We start from the raw sequence: 26,634 nt of genomic DNA on the forward strand, positions 1-26,634 counted from the left end.
ATGCTTCCTTCTCAGAGTATAGCAGCCCTTAGGGTTCCGAAAGGAACTGGACACATCAGTGAGCTCACACTTTCAAAAGAAGACCAGAGACTGTTTGTACATTGTCTTAAAACCAGTTTATTGGTATACACACATCCACACTCACACCCACACACACTCACACATCCACTCCTGATGCACTGAGCCAATACAGTACTGAGAAGGGATCTGGTGAGACACAGAAGGCTGACAATGAGAACGTGGGTCACTGGTGACTATCCAAAAGGGGGGGGAAACCAGATTGGCTATGAGGCAAGGGATATACCAAGACAACTGCCTTTCATCTCTGGACAGATTCCCCTTCTCCATCACCTCTCTGAAATCCTTTTCCAGGGCCCTGAATGTACCTGGCTCCCCCATCAGCTGCCTAACAGATGAGACCAACCATGACAAGGTTGCATTGTGAGAGGAGATGCCAGGGCTGACTCCACAAGAGTCCTGAGGAGCACAGTGCTCCATGCCACCAACCTTTGTCTCCATAACTTCTGAACCCATCACCTAGAAATGGAGGGGTAGTCTTCTAATTCATCCTTTGTTCAGTAACTCTCCCTCCCTCTTTGCAGTAGGGCAAAAACAATGAGGGAGAGCAAAGACAGGTGGCTGCCTGCTCAACCAGGTTCCTGCCCACTGGTCAAGCTCTGCTCTACTGAGAAGCAGCACAAGGGCCTAAGCCCTGGTCCTGCCCCACACTACATCACTCCTTCAGGTTGGATGCTCCGGCCCATTAATCCACCTGCATGCCTCGCCCTGCTCCAAACCAAGTAGTTCAGAGGGCGGCCAGCAGCTCTGGCCACCTGTAAGATGGAACTACACTGCCCCCCGCCAGCACACATGCACAGGTGTTTTCCCTCTCCTCTCACTTAGATGAAGCCCTAGTCCCATCAACTCATCCTGAATTGATGCTCCTAACACTTTCAGGCACACTGGGTGATGAAGACAGGACCCAAATCCCTGTGCTCCAGTTCCCTCCTGCTAGGGAAAGCACTAAAAGGATGGAATTTCTGGAAGAAACAGTCCAGGCACATCTAAGGAACCCTGAAGGAGGACTGGATGATTTGGGGTCAGGCACCAGTGACAGCCTTCACCAACACCATGTTTCCTAAACATGACTCACTGAAGGGGAAGCTATGTTCTTCCTGGCCAGTTGGAAGGAGGAAGGTCCAGACTGCCTTTTCCCCAAACCTGACAGCAGCCTGCCCATCAGGCTGGTTCTTAGAGGGCTGGGACCACTATAAAAGGGAGGAACAGGAGAGCAGCAAAGGAAGGGAGGTGGGGCGGGCCAGCAGTGCACGGTCCAGCTGCTCTTCCCCACAGGATCAGTCAGTGTCCCTAGGGCATGGGCTAAAATCCTCAGTGTCCTTTGGGCTTATGTCTACCAGAGGCCATCAGTTCTCCCTCTGTCTTGCCTGTCCGCCCCTCATGAGATAGAGGGCTGAGAGGTTCACCACCCTTACACTAAGCAAGAAACTCTGGGGTCCCTTTCTCATCAGGCCTGGGATTTGGCTTAAGCCAGGTCCCAGAGTTTCTCCCTTAGTGTCCCCAGTCCTCCTTCTGCATCTCACCATCCCAGTGGAACAGTGGACAATCTGGTCTTCTGTAGCCCTCCTAATGCCCAAGCAAGTCCTAGAAGCAGGAGCTTCACCTTGTGACGGGTTGGGAGAGGGGCAATATGATGCTGGAGAGTCCCAAACCAACTGTGAGACTGTCAGGCACAGCCAGGTAGGCAGAGACCAGGAGGCAGAATGGGTGGGGCAGGTCAGAGACTGAGATGTCCCCTTGTTGGGTGGGTCCTGGTCCTGGTGATGGGCACATTCCAGACCAGGCTAGGTCCAGAGGAGGGAGCATGGTACCACTCTGGGCTCCATCCCACAGAATCCCAAGCACCAAACACGGGCGACCTGGGTGCCTCGAGGACACGAGGAGACCCAGGCCACATCCACAAGAGACTTAGAAAGGACACGCAGTGGGACTAGGGGTAGTGGGAGGGAGGGGAAGAGGGGGGCTGGGAGGATGATAATTCTGAGATCCAGAACAACTGGACAGTCACAGAAGGACGAGACCGAGCGGTGTGGAAGAAGGGGAGCGAGCAGGAGGGTCCGGGGTAGGCTGAGCCTGGGAATCGGGGAGGATGCCAGGCTGCCCAGTGACTAGTCCCGAAAGGCGGAGAGCATGTGTCCGTAGAGATAGTGGGAGCGAGCTGAGAGAGATGAGACAGAGGCAGCCGTGAGTGGGGATCCCCCGCCCCAGAGCCGGACACAGGCATCGGCAGCATGCGCCCAAGCGCAAGGCGCCCCAAGCCACGCGCGTGGAGGGAGCTGGCAGGGCGGACGGGCGGAGCCGCAGCGGCAGGCAGGGCCGGGCAGGGCAGAGCCGAGCTGAGCCGGGCGGGGCTGGGCTGGGCCAGGCAGAGCGGGGCAGGCAGAGCCGGCGGGGCCAGGCCAGGCGTGCCGCGAGGGCCGGAGCAACTGCGCCCCGGGCCGGGCCCACTTACCCCGAGCCGGGGGCGCACCCCCGTCGGACCCGGGGCGGAAGGGTGGGGGTCAGCAGGAATAGGTCCGAACCGTGGAGGTCTCCAGTCTCTGCGCCCCCGCCGGCCCGGCTGGGCAGAGTCGGCAGCGCGGGAGAACACAGAGCCGGGTTAGTGCGCGCGCGCCCCCGCCCGGCGGCCCGGCAGGGACCCCGCATGGCCGGCCCCGCAGCGCCCCCCACGACGCACAGCCGTCAGAGCAGCGCGGGCCGCGCCCCTCTCCCCGCTGGACCGCGGTGCCGGCCGAGCCCGCCCCCCACTCACCTTCTGGCAGGATCTTCTTGGGTGGGGCGGGCGGGGGCTGCAGGGTACCCAGCGTGGACACACGGAAGCCCGCCGGGAGGGTCTCGGCCGAGGTGCCCAGCATGCCCCCGCTGTGGTGGTCCCGCGGCCGGAAGCGTTTCCTCCAAGATGGGGCACGGCGGAATACTTTGTCTTCCCCCTGCACCGTGGGGCACACTCAGACCTGGGCACACTCAAGTCCAGGGCACACTCAGGACCTGGGATATACAGGAACTGACAGCCCTGCACCTTGCACTGGCTCCAGGGCTAACACACCGGTCCCTTGGAAAAAGGGAACCAGGTCTAGGGCTTGCCGGCTTTGCGGCCCTCAGTTCCTCCTGGGTACATTGGGTGAGAGGTGAGGTGGGAACCCCTGGAGCCCATGTAGCTCTGAAACTGTCTCTACATGGAGTCAGGAACCAGGTGGCTGTGGTCACATCAGTCACCCAGCAGAGGTCAGCTTTCCTACACATCCAACGTCCCCACACTGAACCTGGAGTGCCCACAGTTCTAGGCATTTGTCTAGGAAGTGGCTTCCCGGTTCCCACAGTATCCTGTATTCACAGTCAGGTACTCACGTCATCCAGCTTCCGGTCTGTGCCCAAGGCCAAAAGGTTATTGAACTCTCTTTCCATCACCTGGCGGGCCTGGGGCCACAAGGCAAGAGAGATGAAGAGGAGAGGGCTGTGGTTAATGACCATCTTCCACCTGTTTCCTGGGGTCCAAGAGCTGAGATGGGAGGTTATTGCATTTGCCTACTCAAAACTTCACACACCTTCCTGAGACCCTTGTCAAGCAAACCACTAATAGTGGGGATGGGGGGTAGAGGGGAGGAGTTGTAATTTAGAAAAAAAGATCACAGACCACATGGATGGACAGGCTTTACCTACTGGACAAAACCCACATTTTGTCTATAAGGAGAAAATTATGGATGATTTCTCTTTAGGGGCTAGGATAAGGACTAAGAATGAAAATCTTAGGTAACCAAGACTTAACTTGTCGTGTGCGTGTGCGTGTGTGTGTGTGTGTGTGTGTGTGTGTGTGTGTATTCCACCACAAATTTCATCTACTGCTCAGCAGACAATATTGGTGGTCCTAACCTATATAGCACACAGAGGTTCTTGCTAGGCCTCTCAGAAATTAACTGATAGCCGGGCATGGTGGCTCATGCCTATAATCCTGGCTACTCAGGAGGCTGAGATCTGAGGATTGAGGTTCAAAGCCAACCCCGGCACTACAGTCCATGAGACTTTTATCTCCAGTTAACCACCAGAAAACCAGAAGTTGTGCTTTGGCTCAAGGGGTAGGGCAGTAGCCTTGAGCTGAAGAGCTCAGAGACAACACCCAGGCCTAGAATTCAAGTCTCTCGACAGACCAAAAAAGAAAGAAAGAAGGAAAAGAATTAATTCATTAAGAAAGTTGCCAAGCCAGGGGCTGGGAGTTTGGCCTAGTGGTAGAGTGCTTGCCCAGCATGCACGAAGACCCGGGTTCGATTCCTTGGTACCACATACATAGAAAAAAGCCAGAAGTGGTACTGAGGCTCAAGTGGCAGAGTGCTAGCCCTGAGAAAGTCCAAGGACAGTGCTCAAGTCCTGAGCCCAAGCCCAGGACTGGCAAATAAATAAATAGAAAGTTGCCAAGCCAGCACAGTGGTTCATGCATGTAATCCTAGCTCCTCAGGAGGCTGAGATATGAGGATCAAGATTCAAAGCCATCTGGATCTCAGACTCTTATCTCCAATTAACCTCTAGAAAATGGAAGTGGGGCTTGGCTCAAGAGTAGGGCGGTTGCCTTGAGCTGAAGAGCTCAGGGACAACACCCAGGCCGAGTTCAAGCCCCATGACCTGGGAAAAAAAAAAGTTGCCCAAAACAAAGTTTTCAAAATTTTCTATTTCTGCTACCATTTTTGGGGGGAGGGGGTGACAATGGGTATTGAACCCAGGCCAAGCAAGCACTCTACCACCTGAACCACACCCCTAAGTCCTAGAAACTTTTGATCATTTTAGAGCACCAGTGGCTCACGCCTGTCTCCTAGCTACTCAGGAGGCTGAGATCTGGGGGTCACAGTTCAAAGCCAGCCTTGGTAGACAAGTCTGAAATGCTTTTATCTCCAATTAGCTAGCAAAAATTTAGAGGTAGAGGTATAGCTCAAGTGGTAGAGCCAGCCTTAGGCAGAAAGAGCTAAGCAAGAGTATGAGCCCCATACTAACACACACACACACACACACACACACGAAAAGTGAAGGATTCTATAATGGGTTGGTTACTACTTCCCCAAATAGCTAAATGAATAAAGTCAGAAAAATAAGAAAGATTAGGAAGAGAGGAATAAGTATCTTTGATACCAGAATGAATATTGAAATAGAGAATTAAGGAAAGAAAAATAAAAGCTGATTTCTGGTTGGGCCCATTTCCAGTTCTATAGGTTAATCTTCATCAGTGTTGGAAACACAGCTTGTTCTGAAAGGAAAAGTACAGTTAATTTTCAAGTAACTAATGTGTTGCAACTCCTCTGCATAGCAAAAAGTGCAGAGTGATCAACTTGAGAAACAGGGCAGGAACATGGCAAAGGCAGAAAATCACACCCAGACAGAGATTTAAGCTGTTCCTGGAAAAGAAGGAATCCATGCTTTGTTCTGGCCAGTTAGAAAGGGTTACTGCACACAATGACACTGTGTGCTGCCATTGTCCTAGAGGCCAACACAGCAACCAGGAGATGCACTGCCCTATCCCCCCTCAAGCCAAAACCTGTCTGCTCCCAGAATAATCCACATAGTCCAGCTGGCTGAATTTCAAAAGCATTCTGACAGCTGCAAACAGTCCAGACAAGAGCAGCTAAAATGATCAGGGATATGGACAAGTCTATATGAGGGCAAGCTAAAAGAATTAAGACCACTCTGTCTGGAAGGCAAAGGCCTGGGCCTAGAGGCAATATAATCATGGTTTATGAAATCCACAATTCGTACAAAAGGTGAGAACTGGTCAAATACTAACATCTTTAGCAAACCTACACCAAGAGGGGGCTGTTCCTTCCCTAGGGAGGGCCTGACAGGACAAATAAACTCAGGAAGTACTTTACACAATTGTTGGTACTGATGGAGTCCATTACCCACAGGAAGTTAGAAAAGCCAAAAGTAAAAATAGGTTCAAGAAAATATAGATATATTTGTGGATGACAGCTCCATCATAAATATGGTATGTAATTTAAGGAGATGTCTAATCTTTTGAGCTGTTGATAGGCAGACAGAGCTCTAGGGTGGAAAGGCTCTGGCTATGCTATCTGGTATATTTAGGTTTCTGATGCCTGGAGGCCCAGGAACAGATCCCTGGGGTGGCAGACAAGGTAGCTATGGGCTGTCTAGTCTCTGTGGGCTCAGTTTCGTCTTCAGAAAAGTTGGATGCCTCAGTGAAGCAGGTTGAGGAGCAAGAAGATACCAATTGTGAAGTATGAAAGGCACCAGAAGTAGCTGCAGGTACAAAATGGGGGCAAACCCAGGTCCCTGCCTGTAAAGGATACGTGTCCTCAGGGCCTTAGCTATGCACAAGGGACCACACCTGGAAATTTAAGGACATCACAATCCCCAAACACACAGACAAACCCCTAGACCTGTGCATACATGCATGAGAGACAGATTGATGGGTTGCCCACCTGGGTGTTCTGCGTGGGGATCTGGAGGACCAAGGCCAGTGTGTTGTGGTCAAAGTTCTCATCCAGGGCCAGCAAGGCGCCATGGACACCACTCTCATGCAGGTTTCCTGCATAATCCCGAAGGCCAATAGACTGGACCCAATGAACAACCTGGTCATTGGTCCAAACCAGCACATCTGAAGGACAGGGGAAGGAAGGAGCAAAAACAAGACAATAGTTTTGTCCCTGACCCCTGAAAAGACAGAGGTAGAGTTCCCTCAACCTGGAGCCCAGTCTCCTGCTCTCCAGTTCCCACCCCTTGCCCAACTCCCATCTTCTCTCTGCCTTCTTAGATCCTGAGCATCTTCAGAACCAGCCCCACCTCATCCCATCCCTGCAGGTCCACAGAACTCGGGAAAGGGCCAACAGTTGCCTAGTTACTGGCCTCAGCCTGGAGCAAAGGCTATCACAGCTGACTAGATACAGAATATGCCCCCTTCTTCAGACTAGAAATCCCAACAGCAGCTTGGCTGTATCTTCCCTCTCAGAATCAAAGCTTCCTTGGGGCTCAGAATGTCCATGCTGTCCTTTTCTATGGAGGCCCCAGCAGGCCCCAGCAGCTTACCCTTGATCTCGTGCTGACTCTCCTCCCGCCTCTTCTCCAACTCCTTCCGGTCATAATTTAGCCTCTTCAGACACATGATGCCATACTGAAGGCTGGTTCTGCAGGCACAAGCCCCCTGAGCCTGAGCCACAGCAGCGCCATGTGCCCACTTGTCCCATACCCCAGAGCAGACACCACAGAAGGTTCAGACCCACCAGACCCTCCTCCAGCACAGAGGCACCCAGCCCTCTCACACCCCTCCTGCTGGGGCTTGCACAGTTATTTTCTTCTCCTTGTTCATTAGCTTTAAAAACTTAATGTAACCCTTCTATTAATTACAATTTAAAAATATATGGAAGTCAAGATCTAAGGATCAAAAGGCGCATGGTATCCTTAATATGTGGCTATTAAATCCAAAGAGTACAAGAGCGAGGACTCAACAACTGCATACCCAAAGCTATGGACATGGTAATGGAAATATAAACATAACTACATAGACATAAAAACCTATGACTCTATAGACATAATGTTTTATTTCATAAATTAATATGTTTCTATGACATACAAACCCTTAGCCTAATTCTGATTAAGTTCTAAATACTAAGTCCCAGTGATTATAAATAGAGATTCCCTCCTTGAACACTTGTATGTTAAACTTGTAATTTAAAATATGATGTAAAAATCAACGTTAATAAATTCTTTAAAATATATATATATATATGGGAAAAAAATCAACTTTACCAACCGAACTGGGAGTTTGGCCTAGTGGTAGAGTGCTTGCCTAGCTTGCACGAAAACCCAGGTTCGAGTCCTCAGTACCACATACATAGAAAAAAAGCCAGAAATGGTGCTGTGGCTCAAGTGGTAGAGCTCCAGTCTTGAGAAAGCCCAAGGACAGTGCCTAGGCCATAAGTTCAAGGCCCAGGACTGGCAAAAAAAAAAAAAAAAACAACCTCACACTCCCAATCTTCTTTACCTTAGTTTGATTTTTTTTTTTATAGCACTTCTGTTCTACTTAACATACTAGATGGTTATTCTCCTTAACTGCCTTACCAAGTCAGAATGTAAGCTCCATGAGAACAGGAAACTTGGTTTTGTTTTCTTACAACTCTAGCACATAAGGAAATACTCCATAAATGTTCAGAGTTAAACAAGATAATTTACATAAATTATTAAGAATACTTAAAGAGTACCCGGTAATAGTAAGCACTAAATCATAAAACCAGACTGAGAACCTGATTTTGTAGGCTAGAAGGGACACCAGAGCCATTAGTCTAATTATCCATTTGCTTCTTCTAAAGCAGAAGCCACCGGAATGCACCTTACAGAGCAGTTACTCAGCCAGTCTCCAGAGACCTCCAGTAACTCTTCCTTCCCAAGGCAGCTCGTTCCACCCTGAATAATCAATCCCTAGGCCTTTTGCTTGACTTGAAACTACTCCATTCTTTAGCTCTTCTGGGTTTTTCCATCCATAGAAGGTGGGGGGGAGAGGAGAGGAGTGGTCCTGGGGCTTGAACTCTGAGCCTGGGCTCTATCCCTTAGCTTTTGTGCTCAAGGCTAGAAATCTACTACTTGAGGTTTTTGTAGCTAATTGGAGAAAAGAACCTCACAGACTTTTTTTTTTTTTTGCCAGAGCTGGCTGTGAACTATGATCTTCAGCTCTCAGCCTCCTAAATAGCTAGAGTTTTGGGCATGAGCCACTGGTGCCTGGAACCAGCTGCTTTTGACTCTGCTTTTGAGCCACTGCTTGTGAGATTAAATTATGCAAACTACACCCATCTGGTCTCCCCATAGTTCTATCCAGAGGTCCTTCCGCCCCAAAGTCATAGCTCAGAGGTACCACCTTCAAAGTACACTTTTATGCTCAAGCAGCTAGGTGACACCTTGGCTACCATGAGAGGGCATGAAGGTTCTTAAATATCCTTTTCTTGTCATAAAAAAGTGAGTTAATAGAGTTAATATGTTTATGATATCTAAGTGGAATAAAAGCAGATCTTGCACATCTGAGGAGAGAGGATGTAAAGATGCTTTAGAAGTCTGAAGCACTGGAAAACAAGGCTGATCTAGCAGCAGCATGTGGCAAGCTGCCTTCCCTCCCAGAAGGCGCTGAGAAGAAGGATGACAAGTAGGATAACTTCCACATCCCACTGAGGCTGAGGCTGGCTGGCCTCCTTTGTGGCCCAGGCCCATTCTAGCTTGGCAAGACACTTGCCCTTCTCCCCAGCCCTATCAATCAAGGAGAACGGGACAGGTGCAGCTGGGCCTGGCAGCCTCCCTCCCAGAGACAAAGATTCCTTTTCAGCCCAGTGAGAGGAGTGGGAGGAGGGGAGGCCACAAGCTTCCTGCTCCAGTCAGCCCTTACAAGTGGAGTTGGGGTCAGGACAGAGTCTCTGCATGTGGTAGCCACAGCACCGGACTTGAGTCTGCAGTCTTGATTCCACTTAGACATAGGTGACCACTCCTACCCATACCCGGTCCCTCATCCATGAAAATACAGATCCTACCCAGATCCCCTCCTGGTTTACATTTCCACAGCTTATGCAGGAGGACAGCTACAAAGCCCTAGGGAAGCTTAGAAGGCCGCTTACCCCTAACCCCACTCAAGGCAAAAGACCTGACTTAAATAACAACCAGGGAATCTTGAATCTGGATATTTGTGAAGGACTTGCACAAAATGTCAACAACGGCCGAGGTGGCTCTCCCTGTAATTCTAGCTACTCAGGAGGCTATCTGAGGATCCAGGTTCAAAGCCAGTCTGGGCACTAAAGAACATGAGATTCTTATCTCTAATTAGCCACTAGAAAATGGGAAGTGGGGCTGTGACTCAAGGGTTAGGGAGGTAGCCTGGAGTTGAAGAACTCAGGGACAGTACCCAGGTATGGAATTCAAGCCCCATGACCCACCAAAAAAAAAAAAAGTCAACTCTTAGAAGTATTGCCACCCACCACTCTCTCTAAGTTAAATACTTGCTGGGAAGCTGGCTGGAAGGGCTGGAGGAGCCAGTGAATGCTACCCCATCTAGCAGGCTGCTTAAACCGCTACAGTGTTGATAGCACTTTAGGTTTGCAAGAGAAGCCAGAAATCTGTAAGTGTGGATGAATTCTCCGACATTTAAGTACTGGCAACAAAATTGATTTTCAAAATACATATGGGCCAAATAAAACATATGTACAGGCCAAACTCTGTCCATAGGTTGCCAGTTTAAGACCTCCACCCACAACTCTTTGAGCAGAACTTTTCTGCCAAGAGGAGAGAAGAACTGGGTGATAACCGCCCACCAAAGGATGTGGTCCACAGCTGACCCTACCAGAGCCTAGGCCCAGCCACCATTTCACTCAACCTGAATGGAACTGAAACATGTAAGTCAAAGGCCAGACTTCAGCTGCAGCCACTCAGAGGAAATGGAAAATCCAGCAAGCTCAAAAACAAACCAAGAAATTTCAGACCTAGGAGGAAAACCAGAGAAAGGATGGTGCCCGAGAGCAACTTTAGGATTGGTCACCACCAAGGATCAAGTCCAAAGACCAATTGCAGGATGAGACATGAATTCAGTGAGGGTATCACTAGGATGGAAAGAGTGGAGAGGCACCTCCATTCCTGGAGAGAGACCCCACCCCAGCTCAGGCATGGCTCACCGATGGAAGCTGTCCACCATCTTCAGGTGGACTCGAAGGTCCTTCTTGGTGAGGTGATCCAGCATGCGAGCATCCACCAGGCACTCCATGAAGTAGCTGCGGTACTGGGGGAGCCCAAGGCTGGGCAGCCATTCATTCCCAATCCATTCGTGGTTCATGTCTCCGTAGGCCAGGGTCTGGGGGATCAGAGGGAAGAAGGCAATGCCATCAGGTCACAGCCAGTAAACCTGGTTAGGACAAGTTTTCATCCACCCTCTACCATGAAGGGCTCACAAGATTCCAGTTTCTTTTCGCTTAAAGGCTGGGAGTGGTGGGAGGTGATGGATTTCAAGTGGAACTTTTCAGAATCTCAAAAGTATTGGGTCTGGCCAGTTACCAATGCCTTATGCCCATAATCCTAAGTGCATAAGAGGTTGAGATCTGAGAATAGTGATTTGAAGCCAGCCCAGGCAGCAAAGTCTGTGAGACTCTTATCTCCAAGTAACCAGAAAAAGCCAGACATGGAGGTGTGGCTCAAGTGGTAGAGTGCTAACCTTGAGAAAAATATAAAGACAGTTCACAGGCCCTGTATTCAAGCCCCAGGACCAGCATGTGCGCGCACACACACATACACACACACACATGCATGCACACACACATTTCATGCATGCATCAATCATCTGTACTATACAATAGGAGTCCCTGACCAGGCAGTAGAGTAGAAGTTCTTCCTACAGACTCAGAAATGCATCTGAGCTACTGTCCAGCTGACCACCTCCTTGACTCTCAGCCCAATGCACAAACTGTGTGACAGTGGACCTGCAGAGAGGTGAGACATTAGCCTGCTCTGGGAAACTGCCCCACAGGCCACAGGGATGATAAGCTTGGACTGAAGACAGAAGGGAAAAAAAAAACAAAACAGATGGCCAGTGCCCTAAGAGCCAGTTTGGTGCCCTAAGGACTGGTACTCCGCTCTAAGAATTCCCCAGTCCCTCAGGGCTTTCCCTGTACCAGACCCCATCTGTGAAGCCTACATTGAGTCTGATGTCATCTCCTGCTTTAGAAAACATTTTTTTTTTTACAGTTACCCTACACCACCTCCATCTACCTCACCCTGTTTAATGTTTTCAGTTTCAAAGGTTCTATTTTGTTACCTTTTAAAAGGTAATCGTTGATACATATAAAACTATGTCATGAAGGCACATTTTAAAGCATAAAGGTGAAGTTTAGACAAATACATGAATTAGGAACCAGAATATGATCCTCACCCACATCTCCTTCTTTCTGTGGTTCTTCCCCATGCCATTCCCTACTGCTCTTCCCAGAAGTAACCACCACAATTTCCGGTATGGCATTCTCATGCTTAAAAATAAATTCTTACAAATCAGGCTCAGTGGCTCATGACTGTAATCCTAGCTACTTGAGAGGTAGTAGACCTGAAGATCATAGCTCTTTTTCCCAGTCTGAGTAAAAAGTCTGTGAGGCTCCCATCTCAATCAACAACAGCTGGCATGGTGGCATCAACTGTCATCCTAGCTACACAGGAAATGTCGATAGGAGGATCACTGTCCAAGCTGGCCTAAGCATAAATCTAAGACCCTATTTAAACAAAGAAATGGGACATGGTACAAGTACTAGAATAGCAATACAAGGCCCTAATTTAAAACCCTAGTCTAGATATAATACCTACTACATATACATTTATATATATATATATAATGTATAGTCACCAGTAAATATTTTTCTAAAGACTACATTAACTTAGCTTGTTTTAGAATTTTGGCATCAAATTCTGAATGGTTTTAGAATTCTTTTTTTTGCCAGTCCTGGGCTTGAGCTCAGGACCTGAGCACTGTCCTTGGACTTTCTCAAGGCTAGAGCTCTACCACTTGAGCCTCAGCACCACTTCCGGCTTTTTTCTATGTATGTGGTACCGAGGAATCAAACCCGGGTCTTCATGCATGCTAGGCAAGCACTTTAACCACTAGGCCAAACTCCCGGCCCTGTTTTAGAATTCTTATTTCATATGTATTTCTCAGATTGGGAAGTTATGTCAAAGCACCTTACTGTGTAACTATCATTGACCTGTCCTGTCCTATGGATGGGGTTCCTGTGAGTAGCTACTTGGCTTTATTTCTCCTCATGGCACTTGTCATAATCCAGTATTGTCCCTTTGTTTGTTTTTACCCCATCCTATTGTTACTGCTTGTTGATAGTTTCTCTTTACTTGCTTACAGCTCCAGGGTGGCTTTGCTGGTTTACTTTTGAACCCATCTTAGAATACCCAGCAGGCATTCAATGTCAGGTTCTCCCCTGAGAAGGACAGGAAGAGGAGAGAACTGTAGGAATCTGAGTCTTAGCATTCCTGAGAAAAGAGGACTCTGTGGTGCTGGCCTCAGCTGCCCTCTGGGGAAACCAGAGGAAAGAGCTAAGGAGGAGAGCCCAGAGGGGGGGTCTACAGGAGGGGAGAACTGCATCCTGGCTCTGCCTGTGGACGCATGCACATTGGACCTGGGGGGGCCCAGCTAGGGAGGGCTGTTAGAAGGACAAGCCATTGGCCTGAGGCTGGCTCAGTGAGTCAGGGAATCTTACCTGGGCCCAGCTGCCCTCCTCACTGTCCTAGCAGGAACAAGCGCAGCATGTCAGGGAAACAGGAAAGTCAAGAAACCCAGCCATTCCACCCCAAGTCCCATCCAAAGTGAGAAGAGCTGGGTGGGTGACTAGCGGCCAGTGAGAACAGAAGGCTGTACCCACAGAGGAAGTGAGAGGGAAGCATAGAGGTGTGGCAAGCACACTGCGGCAGAGCTTGGGCAGGCCTGACTGGAAGCCAGGAAGATGCCATGCACACCCAGGGCTTTCTCTGCTCCTCTACCAAGGACTAAGCCAAGAGCAAGGCCTTTGGAGCCACAAGCAGGACAACAGCCACTGCACCCTAGGTCTTCCTCCCTGCAGTGTTCCAGATGCCTCAGCTGTTTGCAACCCTGGAACAGACACCCCATACATACCCCCAAGGACACACACACATTCATTCTGAATATTCCCAATGTCACTTCTCCCCACAAAACCCACCATCTGAGAAGAGAAGCCAATGAAGGACATAAGATCTGCCAGCACTCCCCAACTTCCCACACCCTTGAGCTATCACTGGTCCTAGGACTAAGGACCAGACTCACTGTTTTGGTGGATGTTGCCAGAGTTTCCATCTCTTCGTGGGTAACCCAGACGTTCCCAGAAGACTGTAGGCAGAGAGGAGAGGAAAGCTAGCTGATCCTGGGACTCCCAAACACAAGACCGAGCTCCCTTCTTGAATCCTCCCATAGGCTCACCCCAGCTCTGCACTGCCCAGCTCTGAGCACCTTCACAACAGACACGTATCTCCTTTGTCACTGCATCTACATTGCTTCACCCAGTGCCGAGACAGACAGTGCTCGTACACATTTCCTGGTGAACCGGAATGAATGGTGCTGGGCTGAAGTAGGGCTGCCCCTAGCCAGAGTGGTGATCAACTGTGGTCCTCCCTTGGGATGCCAGGGAGCCTGTAGGGTTGTAGGACTGCATGAAGTCCTAAGTGCCATACTACCTCGACCTTCCCCAACCCGGGAATAATACAGACACTCCCAAGAGATCTCAAATTGTCAGGGTAGGGAGAGAAATGAAACCTCACAGAGGCTAGGACTGAGGCCTGCAGAATGCTCTTAGAACGAATGGCGCATCCTACCAACAACCAAGGAAAGCCATTTATGGGGGTGGAAAGTTAAAGGGCAGAGCTCAGCCCGCCACCCTCCCTATGGGAAAACTTTGTGGGTCCAGAGTGAGGGAGGGCACTCACAGTCCTGGAGGTGGGCGGGGCAGAGGGGCTGGTCAGTGACACCATCTCCTGGATAGCCAGCCTTAGCTTGAGCCGGTGCAGGGCATTGCTGATGCCAATCTCCCGCTGGATTTCTGTGTCTGACAAGGCAGACATGATGGCACCACTCTTGACATTGGCTCGGCAGGCTGCCACGTACCAGGCAGGCATTCCTACCCAGAGCTGCAGACATGGGGCAGAGGGAGATCATTTAGCCCCTGTGCCCTCAGTCTGGTTCCCTCTGCCAAGAGCCTTGGCCGTACCAAGGGGGAAGCAAAGGCCAGGCCTCATCTGTGGTCCCAGCAAATGCAAAGCACAGAAGCTTAGCACTATGGAGGGGACTATCATCAGATTCTCCTTTCTCCCATTTTACAAAGTTAATATCAGGCCTAAGAAAGTGAAAGGATTTTCTCGGCATCATACGGGTGATTGGCACTTGAGGGTAGCCTATAGGAAGTCTCCCTGCTGGCAAAATACAGGGATTGGTCCTTTTATCCGTACTTAATTCCTATGAGCATCACTTCTCTCCTCCAAAGTTAACTGCTGCATTGTGTTGGGGAAATGAACGCTTGGGCTGCCATACATGCAGTTGGCAGGGGAGAAACATGCTGACAAGGTAGTAGAAAACACCCTCTGCTGACCAGGGTGCCCCACCCCACACAGTCTTCCCCCCAGACTCCTTAGCAGACTTTCTTGCCCAGACTCACCTCCAACCAGGAAACCACGGTAGGGCCATCCCACTGGGCAAAGGGCATGCCTTTCCTGCGGGCATCTTCAAGCAGCTGGTGTCTTGTAAGAGGAAAACAGACTCACTAGTCCTTCCTTCTCTCCCCCAGGCAATTCCTTCAGACCACTGAACTGGGCTAGGTTGGGGCCACATTTCCCCTGCTCCCTATCCTTGGACTCTTCTCTATGTTTGATGCAATGTGACACCAGGACGTGGGAGGAAGACACCTCTCCAGAAGGCCCAAGGCTTTCACACTTGTTTGCACATGACCTGACGAATACTTAGTGAGTTCAACATTTCAATTGGCCCTGAAACGCATGAGTCACTATCCCACTATCCCGCTGTCCCCTTGCTTCCCTCTGCTAGGATCCTCCTGAGAACCTCTTACAGCTGGGCACTGGTGGGACATGCTCATAATCCCTGGATAAAAGTTAGTCCAAGTAAAAGGTACACAAGACCCTATCTTAGTAGAAAAACTGGATGTGATTGGACACGCCTGCCATCCAAATTATAGCAGGATGCATAAACTGGGGGATCACACCCAGTCAAAAGCTACATCCTATCTCAAAAGCAGCAAAAAGTCATCTGTGTGGCTCTAGCACAAAGCACTTGCCTAGTAAGTGCAAATCCCTTAGTTCAAACCCTAATACAACCATAAAGTAAAGAAGGAACTTCCTTGCAACTCAAGACCGTTTTGATGTGACTACAAGGACCAGGACAACTCATCTGGGGAAGAGACTTTTTGAGCTTTGGTTCCCTAAGCTCAGTCCATGACAGCTCAGAGGAAGGAAGGCAGGTAGGACCTAGGTCCCCTGGCAGCACTTGGCTTGTGGCTCTTACTTCTTCTTTAGTCGTCGGTCCTTTTCTGCCTGGGTCCCCAGCTTGGCAGGGACCAAGGGTTCCTGAAGGCTAAGCTCGGAGTCTGTCAATAGAACTGGAAGAAAAGGACAGGCATGTCAGCAGACCTCTGCTTCTCCTCCCTGGGCCTAGATCTGGGATGTAGAGTAGAAGAAGGAAGACCCAAGCTGGTCTAACAGGACCCCACGTTGTTCCTAGAGCTTCTTCCACATCCACACTGTCTTGGTGTGGCACTGGGTGGGTCCTCCCTAGTCTAGATGGTATCCACAAGAACTTCAGCCCTGAGAATGGTTTCCAGCCAGATGGACCCAAACTGCCCCACCTTAGATCAGGGACAAAGCCTGTTCCTTCTACTAGTCAAGGTACAAAGCCACACAGATATGTGTGGCCTATGAGGCTCAGAGAGGGCTGTGCTGCCTGAGTTGGTGGAGAAACTGATACACTATGTACCTCCTGGCCTCGTCTGCTCCCTGGTCCAGATTTCACAGAGGAATATGCCCTGCTCTATCTTCTATAAAGGATTTCCCGAACTCATATGGAGACTCTAAGGAACCTGTGACAAGAGGTTAAGAGTTTGCTGAAATCCTGGCCACTTCCCACAGTGCACTGGGGCTGCAGGTAGAGGTGTCCAGAAACCAATCCTAGACACTACATAGGTTGAGCTGCTGACCAGGTATGGGGAACAGATCATAAAAATTTTTCACAAAATACCTCTTCATTCCCACTTCCCCATCTGTGGCAGACTCCATAGTACACCTCACCCCTAAGACTGGGAAAGAAGATGTTCTATCTGCTCCTAGGCAGATTCCCAATGCCTGAGCAGACACACTAGCTTCCCCCACCCTTCCTCCTTCCACTAGCAGTATTATGATTCACATCTTATTAAGGTGCAGAAGGGCACATTATGCACTTAGTTCAAAGCTTCCTTTCTTCTAGCTGATTCAATTCCTCCCCTGTATGATTCACCAGTGTTCCCACTGTCTCACCTCAGGGAACTTCGATCCCTCTTCTACCAGCTGAGGATCTGGCCCTGACCAGCTGTGTTTTGCCATCCTCTTCCTCCTCCATTCATGCTGGCAACACAGCACTCTCACCTACACTTTCTCTTTCCAGATTAAACCCCTTCCCTGTATACACAGATCTCCTCTTGACATGGCTATTTCCTACCTGCCTTCAAGCTCTGACTCAGATGACAGCCTAAGGGAGGAGTCCTTCCCACCAACCCTACCACTCTATAGCTGGTTCCGAGCTCCTGAGGTACCTGGACCTCTCTCCACCATTGTACTGTGTGGGAACCACCTCAGACACTGAACTTCTTGAACAAACGATTGCTCCAACCCCTCATACTCTGAAGAGTAGGAATTATTCAATAAATGGCAGGTGAGAGGGTGGACAGATGAAGGAAAGAAAAGGAAGGAAGGGAGGGCTGAAGAAGGTGAATATTTATTATGTTCCTCCCACACACCAAACATGACCTGAGCTATGGCCATAGCAGGAACAAGTGCTACCCCTGCCTAAGCGCTTTCTTCAAGGAACGTCACCAAAGCCATAATCAGATGCTTCCATATTCTTGGTCCTTGGAACCAGCTTTATCAGAGCTAAGTTCTAAGCAAGAACTGACTCCTCTAAGGAAAGCAGAACTTTCTACTGCAGGTCCTGTATAGAACATCAGAAAGCCTTCAAAGTGGGAGTTCCATGGGTGGGAGGAGCTTCCAGAGTGGGAGGGGTTCTGAGGTGGGAGGAGCCTCCACACTAGAAAGCCCTCTACTCCCCCCCCCCCTCCCGCAGTCCAGTCTTTGACCAATTACACAAATCCCAAGTAAACTGCCACTGCTAGCTACTACCTCATACTACTAGGCCCAGGATCTATACCTACAAGGTCATCTATCAAATCCCAACAGAGCTCTACTAAAACTGCCATCCTAGGGAAGCTGACATGTGCCTACCTGCACTTCTGCCCATGGCCCCTTAGGGGCAAGGGAGGCCAGCTGGAAGTCTACTCTCTTGCCTGACTTCCTAATGCCCACCCAGCCCTGTGCTGCAATGGGGGCAGAGACCATGGCCTGTGGTTCCATCCCGACTCAGCTGGATCAGCCTCCCTTTCTCCTTCTTCCCAAACAGGCGGCCAATAGACGACTTGATGCCCTTGCGCTTGGCGCCTTTGTGCAAGGAGTCCTGGCTGCTGTTGCTGCTGCTGGGGTTGCTGCCTTGATCCTCCAAGACACTACAGGATTGACAGACAGGAGCCAGTGGAACAAGAAAAAACATACTTAAATTATAGCAGGAGAGACAGAAGGTAGAGCTCAGAAAGAACTGCAAGCGGTGGGGTGGGGTGAGGGGATGGGATCAGAACAGGTAACCAGAGGACATGGGAATACCCATTCCAAACGATGTTTCAACAAGAAGCGAAATAGGCAAGCACCAGAGACAGGTGCAAAGCAGTCTCTTTGGAGGCATAGGGAAGAATGAGATGGCCTGAGACAGAGATGAGAGAGGTAGGACCCATTCACATACCTCTTGCCTTCTTCCTGGCTCAAGGCTGGGTGGCCAAGCTTCTCTATCCGCAGCGTCCTGGGTGAGGAAGGAGGAGAAGTCTCACATTTTATGGTGGCTTTATCCTCTCGGTTCTCTTCCCGAGACACTGGCGACTGAACAGACAGTGGGCCGTCAGGGGATGGAGGGGGCGATGTGGGCCTGCCTACCCAGCCTGGAAGGATGAGGCAGAGGAGTAGAGAAACAAAGGAAACACAGTGGGGGAGGCCCTACTACTTTTTAACTTCAGACTCTGCCCCAAGGGCCCTGGGGGATAGTGGAAAGGGAAGGGCCTGGGAGGAGGTACCCCACTAGTACCTGGGTTATCAGGCAGCACTCACCAGCAGCTTCCTCCTATGCTTTCTTAAGTCACTGGGCTGAAAGAGAGAGAACAGGGTGAGCTGGGGCTCACCCCGAGCTGCCCTAACGCCTATCCCAAGAGGAACCCAGGATATGAGATGAAAGAGCGGGAAGCCAGGCCTTATACTGGCCTGGGGAGAAAAGAATATCAAAGCTCAAGAGGGCAGGAGAGGTGTGGGCAGTGGGTGAGCTTTTTAAGCCTTTTGTGCTTATCCCAGGGAGGGTGAAGAGAGATGTTATAAAACCCCTTCCCAGCCCTGCAGGGCATGCTAGCAGCCTAATGTGGGGTCTGCACAGAGACTCTCACCAGGGTCATGACCCCCATTCGATCCAGGTCCTGGGCAGCGCTGCGGGAGGTGAGCTTTGGTGTGGAGCGGCCGCTGAGTGGTGGGGATGCACTGGCCAGGGATAGGGCGGTCAGAGAGGTGGGAATGGAACCACGCTTGCGCAGCTGTGTCAGGTTTAGCGCCTCCATGCTGCCACTCGTCACGCGTGTCTCGATCTCCTCTGCACGCAGCTCTGTGGACTCCTTCTCTTCCTGAATCATCCTGTAAGGTAGGCAAATCCAGGCCTGGCATAAGGCAGTAAGAACTCACAGATGACAGCACTGTGCATTGCCCGCTCACCACCCTAGAACCACCAGCCTGCTAAGGTGGTGTTTCTGGTTGGGATGCTCAAGGTTTGTGACTCAGCAATATTTCTCTCCTATGAGCCAGCCTGCCTCCCAGGTAGCAGCTGGGGAAGGAGGCATTTGGTCAGTGAGACACACACTACCCCCAAGTGAACGCTCTTAACCTACCCTCACTACTTACAGGGCAACCTGCATCTGGGTACTCTGCTCTGGGCCTCATTTACCATGGGCCAAGTCTACAGCAGTATGTGTCAGTCAGTAGCTCCCAAACCCAGGGCTTTCAACCAGTGCTGACCCCAGTAAGGGTTCTCCTGACCCATGAACAAATAAGAAAAATAATAATGGGTGTGCCCAGAGGGCATTCAGTGAGGAGTATGTATATGCACATGTGCATGTACACGCACACACGCCTTTCTTTTACAGAATGGTTATGTTGATAACTGGTATTTATCTTCCATGTGTTATTCTGCAAAATAAAAGGTGGGCTGTCCTATATTACTGTGTGTGTGTGTGTGTGTGTGTGTGCGTGCGCGTGCGCGCACATGCGCGCACACATACCTTGCGTACTGTTCCTATGGAAGAAATGGAACCAAATGCTGACCTCAACAGCTGTAAGGCTAGATTCTCTGGTTCAGATCTCCCTTTGCTTGCTCTTTCGACTAACAATAAGCTCACTGAAAAAGGAGGTGAAAGTGCAAGATTTGGCAACTTTCCCTGCTACCAACTGGTTTCTATATGATCCCTCCTTAGAGATAGAAGGTGGCACAACAGTTTTCCAAACTGAGTCTGAATCCTGATGCTCCCACTTACTATGTAGCTCTGGGTAAGTCTCTTAGCTTCTCAGAGTTTCTGTTCCTTTGTCTCATAAACAGAGACCATATTGCTATCTCATAGACTAGGTAAGACTGGCAACGATATTCACACAGCTCCCTCCTCCCCAAGCTGGCCTTACTAGTGGGAATTCCACTTAGTGGTTAAATACCAGAAACACAGCTCCATCTTCCCATCCTAGGCCACCTCCCAACTGAGACAGGAGAGGTGGAACCGGAGAATCAATCTGGCCCTGCCCCTTATATGTCAGTACTGAACCAGAACACTGGCACTGTAGGGCTGTAAGAGACAAGCCAATACATGCATCACTCACACACACACACACACACACACACACACACACACACAGGCCCCACCCTTGAAGGCTCCTTGGCCCCTCGGCCCAGCCCCAACCTGATTTCCTCGTTGATGGCGTCCAGTTGTTCCTGCAGCATCATAGCCAGGGTCTGGGCATCAGAATGGCTGCTGGGGGAAACAATATCCACAGCGCCCACCAACCCCCCTCGTTCTTCTTCATCCACATCTGAGATCTCAGGGTCGCTGTCAAAGGCAGGTGTGGCGGTGGGGGCCAGCACCCCAGGCAGTGGTGATGGCTCCCAGTCCTTCGCAAAAGAGGAAGGTAACACACAGAAATAAGACTCCTGCATTGCTGAAGAGCGGGACCCTGGCTACTTTTCTGAGACCATGTTAAAAATGCAAAATTCCACTCATATTGCCACACCTATGGATTCCAAATCTGCATTTTACCAAGATTCCCAGGTGATCAGTTAGTATGTTGCATTCTAAGAGATTCTTCTATACCTCAAAGAAAGAGCTAGCAGACTGATTATGAATAGATCTCAGAAAGATTATCTGGGTTCATATCTTGGCTACACTAAATAGTAGTAAATAGTCATGGCAAAGTTATTTAACCTCTCTGTAATTCATTTGATCTGTACTCATAGTTTATTGCATTTTATCTGCCTCATGGGTAGTTATAAGGCTTAAATGAGACATATACAATATCTGACAGACACAAAGCAGGCACTGCATAAAGGTTAATGGCTTCTATTCTAAGAAACTTAGGGAAAGTAACTAGCCAGGGACCAAAAACGAGACCCAGCAAGCCTGACTATTATGTATGCTTTTTGAGTTTCAGTACAAGATTTTCTGGTTAACTCTAAGAGGTGGTAATTTTTCAGAATTCATTCTAAACCCAGCGTGGTGGCTCACACCTGTAATCCTACCTACTCAGAAGGCTGAGACTTTAGGATTAAGGTTCAAAGCCAGCTCGGGCACAAAAGGACCTGAGACTCTTATCTCCAATTAACCACTAGAAAATGGGAAGCGGGACTTGGTTCAAGAATAGGGCAATAGGGCTGGGAGTTTGGCCCAGTGGTAGAGTGCTTGCCTAGCATGCATGAAGACCCAGGTTCAATTCCTGGGTACCACATACATAGAAAAAAATCTGGAAGTGGTGCCGTGGTTCAAGTGGTAGAGCTCTAGCCTTGAGAAAAGTCCAAGGAAAGTACTCAAGCCCTGAGTTCAAGCCCCACAACTGGCAAAAAAAAAAAAAAAAAAAAAAAAGAATGGGGTGGTAGCCTTGAGCTGAAGAGCTCAGGGACAGCTGCCCAGGCCAAGTTCAAGCACCATGACTCACAAAAAATAAAATAAAATAAAGTAAGAACTCATTCTACAACCTCTTTAGTAGACAAAGGCTCAGAAAAAGAATATCGTGTTCCTGGGCTAGAAAAGCAAAAGAGCCGGAGAAGGAACAGAGTGGCCAGGGTCAGAGATGGGCTCCTAAGCTTCTCCTTAGGGATCTCTTCTAGCTCCTATGACTTGAGTCCACGTTCCCAGGATGCTGCTGTGTTCTTATAAACAAGAGTAATGAACTGAGGGAGCAAAGGGGTACCTTTAGACTTTTTATCTTATTAAGGATTGAACCAGGACCTCACACATGGTAGGCAAAGGCTCTACCATTTTAGCTGTGACTCCAGCCCTGCCCTTTGAATTTTGTTTTTGAGATAAGGTCTCTCTAACTTTGCAGGGCTGACAGATCTTCCTGCTTCAACCTCCTGAGTACTGAGATTACAGGCATGCACGACCACACTTGGCCTCAGACTAAAGGCTCCGTATAAATCTTATAGTATCTCAGAAGAGCTAGACATGATACACAACTAGACTAACAATTAGGGAACCAAGCAGGAATCCGACTTCCCCAAAAGATGGAAGTCAGCCTTTTAGGCCCCTCATCTATTTTCCTTATCCCTTAATCACCATAGCCAACTCAGCAAGAAGCCACAGCTGCTTCTCAGAAAACCCCAGGTGTCATCCCCAGGGCCAGTTAACATGTCATCCCTCCCTCATCTCCCCCATAAATCACACTTTTGTTCTAGGAAGCCAGCCAATCCCATCTCCCCCCTCAGTCCCTCTGTGGCCCCCAGAAGCACACGCCCGCACACCCAAGCACACGCGCCCACACTTGAGCATGGCCTCAGGAGCTGCCTGGCCGCCTTCCAGCCCCCCCTCTTGCCCACTAGGAGGATGCAGCAAATGGGGGTCACAGCTGTTGCAGCTGACAATGGCCCCAACCCCAAGGTTGCAGCTGTCGCTGACATGGGGGAAGCAGGGGAAGGATTTGCACCACATGCCAGCCGTCTGTGCCACTGGAGCCAGGCACACAGCTCAACTGACCCCAAACTACTGAGGGACACACACACACACTTCTACCCTCACCTTGGCAGACTCGTCCCTCAGTGCTGAGTAGAGTCGGTGAAGGCCCGAGGGTGCATGGGTGCTTGTGCTCAGGGAGAACCGCAAGTCTGCTGCACTGCCCACATGAGACCTTCAAGGAGCAGGAAAAACAGGCCCTGAGGACTGAGCGTCCTACCTCATGCCCCCTGGACCAAATAAGTCGGGAATCTTCCACTTGGAGGAGAGGAGCCTTAACAGGATATAAAGCTATCATGAACATTTGAAGGACCGCCATGAAAACCTGAGATTAGACTTAGTCCCTGGTGCTGCTGGTAACAGTGTCCAGAAGAAAGCTCTAGGAAGCAGTAACCCATTCAGTATAAAAAGGATCTGATATACAGTCCTGAGAGCCTGAGCACTGTCCTTGGGCTTCTTCCTCAAGGTTAGTGGTCTACCACTTGAGCCATAGCACCACTTCTGGCTTTCCTGTGTGTGGTACCAAGGAATCCAACCTTGGTCTTCATGCATGCTAGGCAAGCACTCTACCATTAAGCCAAACTCCAGGCCCTGTGAGATAAATTTTTTAAGTTGAGGTTCTCTGGTCTTCCACATGTACAATGGAGAAGGGTTCTGGGTATTGGGAGAACCCTGTTGGACTGATCCTTGAAGGTCTTTTAAACTTCTCAGGGAAGATCCATGAAGGGAGTTTGTTTCTTAGTCTTCCCAGCAACTTACCTCAAGATCCCTCCCAATCTAGTCTGAGTCCCTGGCTAAAATTCAACCTAGATATACCCTCCTACTAGCCCCAGGAAACTTCAGGAGGCTTTGACACAGTGCCACAGACCCAAGCCAGAAAAACCACTTTGACTGGTCCCTAAGCATCTGTCCAAACATTGAAACATTAGGTACACAGTATACCTCAACAGCGTGGAGAAGATGTGCCTACGACACTTCGTTCCTATGCCTTCCCGGCCCAGAACCCTCAACGGAACCCAGGTCAGGGGCTAGGTAAACCTACAAACCCTACCAAGCATCGGGAGGGAGGCAGAGATTCTGCCCAGGCCCCTCCTCTTCCCTACAACTCACACCAGTTGACTGGGTCCAAGGACTCCAGTCAAAGCCAAGAATCTTTAACCAGTAAGAGTTGTAAGTAGCAGCAATGGCTTGGGGTCTAGACTGACTAAATCAGCCTACAGAACAAACAAGAGGGGAGAAATCTCAACTTCCATGATATGCTTCTGTTCCTTGCTTTTATGGACCCCTATGTACAATAATTCCTGATGAACTTAAAAGGCTTAGAACTGGAGTGTCCACTACCCAAATGTCTCAAGCTCCAACATCTTTCCCTCATTCTGACACTCTCTCCACACATGCACATGAACATTCCCTAAAGCTTCCTTCACAGTGGCTGATTCCTGTTTTCCTGCTACAGGAGTGAACAGTGAGTAAAGGGAATCACAGGGGTTCCATCTAAATCTTTAGTCTAGAGAGAAAACAGCCAGAAGCGATGGAACTTTGAGTAGCATCATCTGCTTCAGTCTCTTTGACTCTGGACTGAGAATGGAGGGCAACCTTGAGGCCTGTATACAGTGCCAGGTACTTCATAAAATGTGGAGGCAACTCTAGAGGTTCTCTAAAATGTGGCCATGTCTGATAATGGGATGCCAGAACCATGTAACTGGTTATCATGGCATCTTCTGACCATATGGAAGTTCTGACTGACTCATTTCAATCTCCCTGATGCCTTTCCAACATCATCTACTTTCCACTTCATTTATTTGAACTTGGGTGGTCCTCAGCTCTCAAACTACAGAGTGAACTATAGTAAGTGACACTCCCTGCCAGAGGACCTTGTGGGACAGGGAGAGCATGTGATGTGGCAGACCCCTCTCAAGGGTATGCTCTGTCAATGACACAAGAAACATGGCTCATATGGACAAGGATCCCCACCTGTTCACTTGCCTCTGTGTCCCTCAGGGGACATAACACCCTTCCTAACTGCCCTTTTGAGTTCATAACTGATCAAGCTATTGAAGCTTCAGTGTCCCACCCCTGAATAGGAGGAAGGCCCTGAGATCCTGGGTGGTCTTTGGGTGAAGGGAGGTCTCCTTCCTCAAGGTCCATCAGGACCCCATCTTGGCAAACCCTGCCTCCCGTGCTCCAGTACCTGGAGTGGATGCCATCCACAAACGTCCCCCCTCGACCCTTCAGCTGGTCCACCTCTTGGCGCAGCTTCTCAATCTCTTCAGACAGGCGGCCCTGTGCCAGGCAGACCCAGGGTGGGGTGGGGGCCAGGGAGGGGCAGAGAGGGGAGAGTGGACATCAGAGAGGGACAGAGAGGACAATGGAGTTGGGGAGAGGCAGAAGAGTGCCCCTCGAGGTCCGAAGTCAGGGGCCCCAGGCCAGGGCCATTGATGACACCAAAGAGAACAGGTCTGACTGGAAAGTGAGCAGGTCAGACAGAGTCTGGGGATGGACTCTACTGGAAGATGGGCTGACCCTCACTACCAGACAAAAGGATGGCAAATGAGGCTGGGCAGCAGAGAAGCCCATACGCTGCCTCATGTGGCTAAGGCAGAGACAGTGGTCCATCCTCCCCTGCCGTCAGATCATCTCACACAACCAGTCACAGGGCCTTGCATCTGCAGCCCAGCTCTGTTCTTCATCTCTAGGTCGTGATACCCATAATGTATGGAAATAATCATGTGCGTGGACTAAGAGAAGCTGACACAGGGCTGGGCATCAGAGCAGCTGCATGACAACCAGGCGTGTCCTTTCTGGGACACCCAGGCCCTCCCCGGCTGGGTGGCACTGGCCAGCAGCTGGGTACCTTGTGATGGTGCTGCTCCTCAATCTGGCGCTGGGAGCTCTCCAACTCCTGGATCAGCGTGTTCTGGGGGAGAGCAGCTGTGAGCCAGGTCCTGGCTCGGGCTCAGGCCTGGGCCTTCCTCTCCCAGGTAGGACAGACCCTCCAGGCCTGCAGTCTCAGCCTGCTTCACCAGGACCAGCCGCTGTCTGGCCCCACTCATTGCAGTCCGCTCACCATGACCATGACCCTCTGCTCACCCATCCCCTCTCATATCCAACCCCACGCCTTTGGACAGGTTCCACCCACCCACATATTCCCCACCCCCTCACCCCTACCTGCCCGGACCTGACCACCCTCCAGACCCTCCGCACCTTCTCCTCCAGGGCGGCCATGCGCTCCTTGAGGTGGAGCTGCAGGCGTTCATTGGACTCGCTAAGCAACCGATCCACGGTGTCTGACAGCCGCTTGTTGTGGTCTTCATTCATCTTCTCCCGCTGGCGCACCTGCACATCAGCTGGCCTTCAGGACCTAGCACTGCCCTCTCCAGGAGCCGCCCATTCCTGCTGCGGTCCTGCCCCCTTCACCTCTGCTATCAGGCTCTCTTCCCCACCTCCTCCCCCACCTTCAGACCACCTCTGATCCTGTGTGGCTCTTCCATGGACAGGCCCT

The 26,634-nt window shown here is 50.3% G+C and overlaps 1 protein-coding gene across 7 annotated transcripts in view; it reads right to left on the minus strand.

The window, feature by feature from the left end:
• Nucleotides 1–710: 710 nt before the first annotated feature.
• Nucleotides 711–26,634, minus strand: part of Ppfia4 (PPFI scaffold protein A4) — a 49,029-nt gene continuing 23,105 nt past the window's right edge. Inside the window, exons 11-31 of one of the 7 annotated variants that reach the window (XM_090341395.1) lie at nt 26,337–26,468; nt 25,987–26,049; nt 25,324–25,415; nt 23,199–23,307; nt 20,874–21,082; nt 19,326–19,566; nt 19,000–19,035; nt 18,641–18,774; nt 18,184–18,350; nt 16,109–16,202; nt 15,249–15,330; nt 14,524–14,724; nt 13,868–13,930; nt 13,287–13,313; nt 10,716–10,891; nt 7,102–7,199; nt 6,498–6,673; nt 3,427–3,495; nt 2,831–3,008; nt 2,531–2,638; nt 711–2,236 (exon numbers count right to left, since the gene is read on the minus strand). In XM_090341395.1, the coding sequence (XP_090197521.1) occupies nt 2,580–2,638; nt 2,831–3,008; nt 3,427–3,495; nt 6,498–6,673; nt 7,102–7,199; nt 10,716–10,891; nt 13,287–13,313; nt 13,868–13,930; nt 14,524–14,724; nt 15,249–15,330; nt 16,109–16,202; nt 18,184–18,350; nt 18,641–18,774; nt 19,000–19,035; nt 19,326–19,566; nt 20,874–21,082; nt 23,199–23,307; nt 25,324–25,415; nt 25,987–26,049; nt 26,337–26,468 (2,406 nt within the window). In that variant the 3' untranslated portion in view covers nt 711–2,236; nt 2,531–2,579. The remainder of the gene's footprint in view (nt 2,237–2,530; nt 2,639–2,830; nt 3,009–3,426; nt 3,496–6,497; nt 6,674–7,101; nt 7,200–10,715; nt 10,892–13,286; nt 13,314–13,867; nt 13,931–14,523; nt 14,725–15,248; nt 15,331–16,108; nt 16,203–18,183; nt 18,351–18,640; nt 18,775–18,999; nt 19,036–19,325; nt 19,567–20,873; nt 21,083–23,198; nt 23,308–25,323; nt 25,416–25,986; nt 26,050–26,336; nt 26,469–26,634) is intronic. The other 6 variants (XM_090341399.1, XM_090341397.1, XM_090341396.1 and 3 more) reach the window with 6 other exon arrangements.

Source organism: Megascapheus bottae, chromosome 10, assembly GCF_031878675.1.
Source record: "Megascapheus bottae isolate mThoBot1 chromosome 10, mThoBot2.hap1, whole genome shotgun sequence".
In the NCBI taxonomy this organism is placed as follows: Eukaryota; Metazoa; Chordata; class Mammalia; order Rodentia; family Geomyidae; genus Megascapheus; species Megascapheus bottae.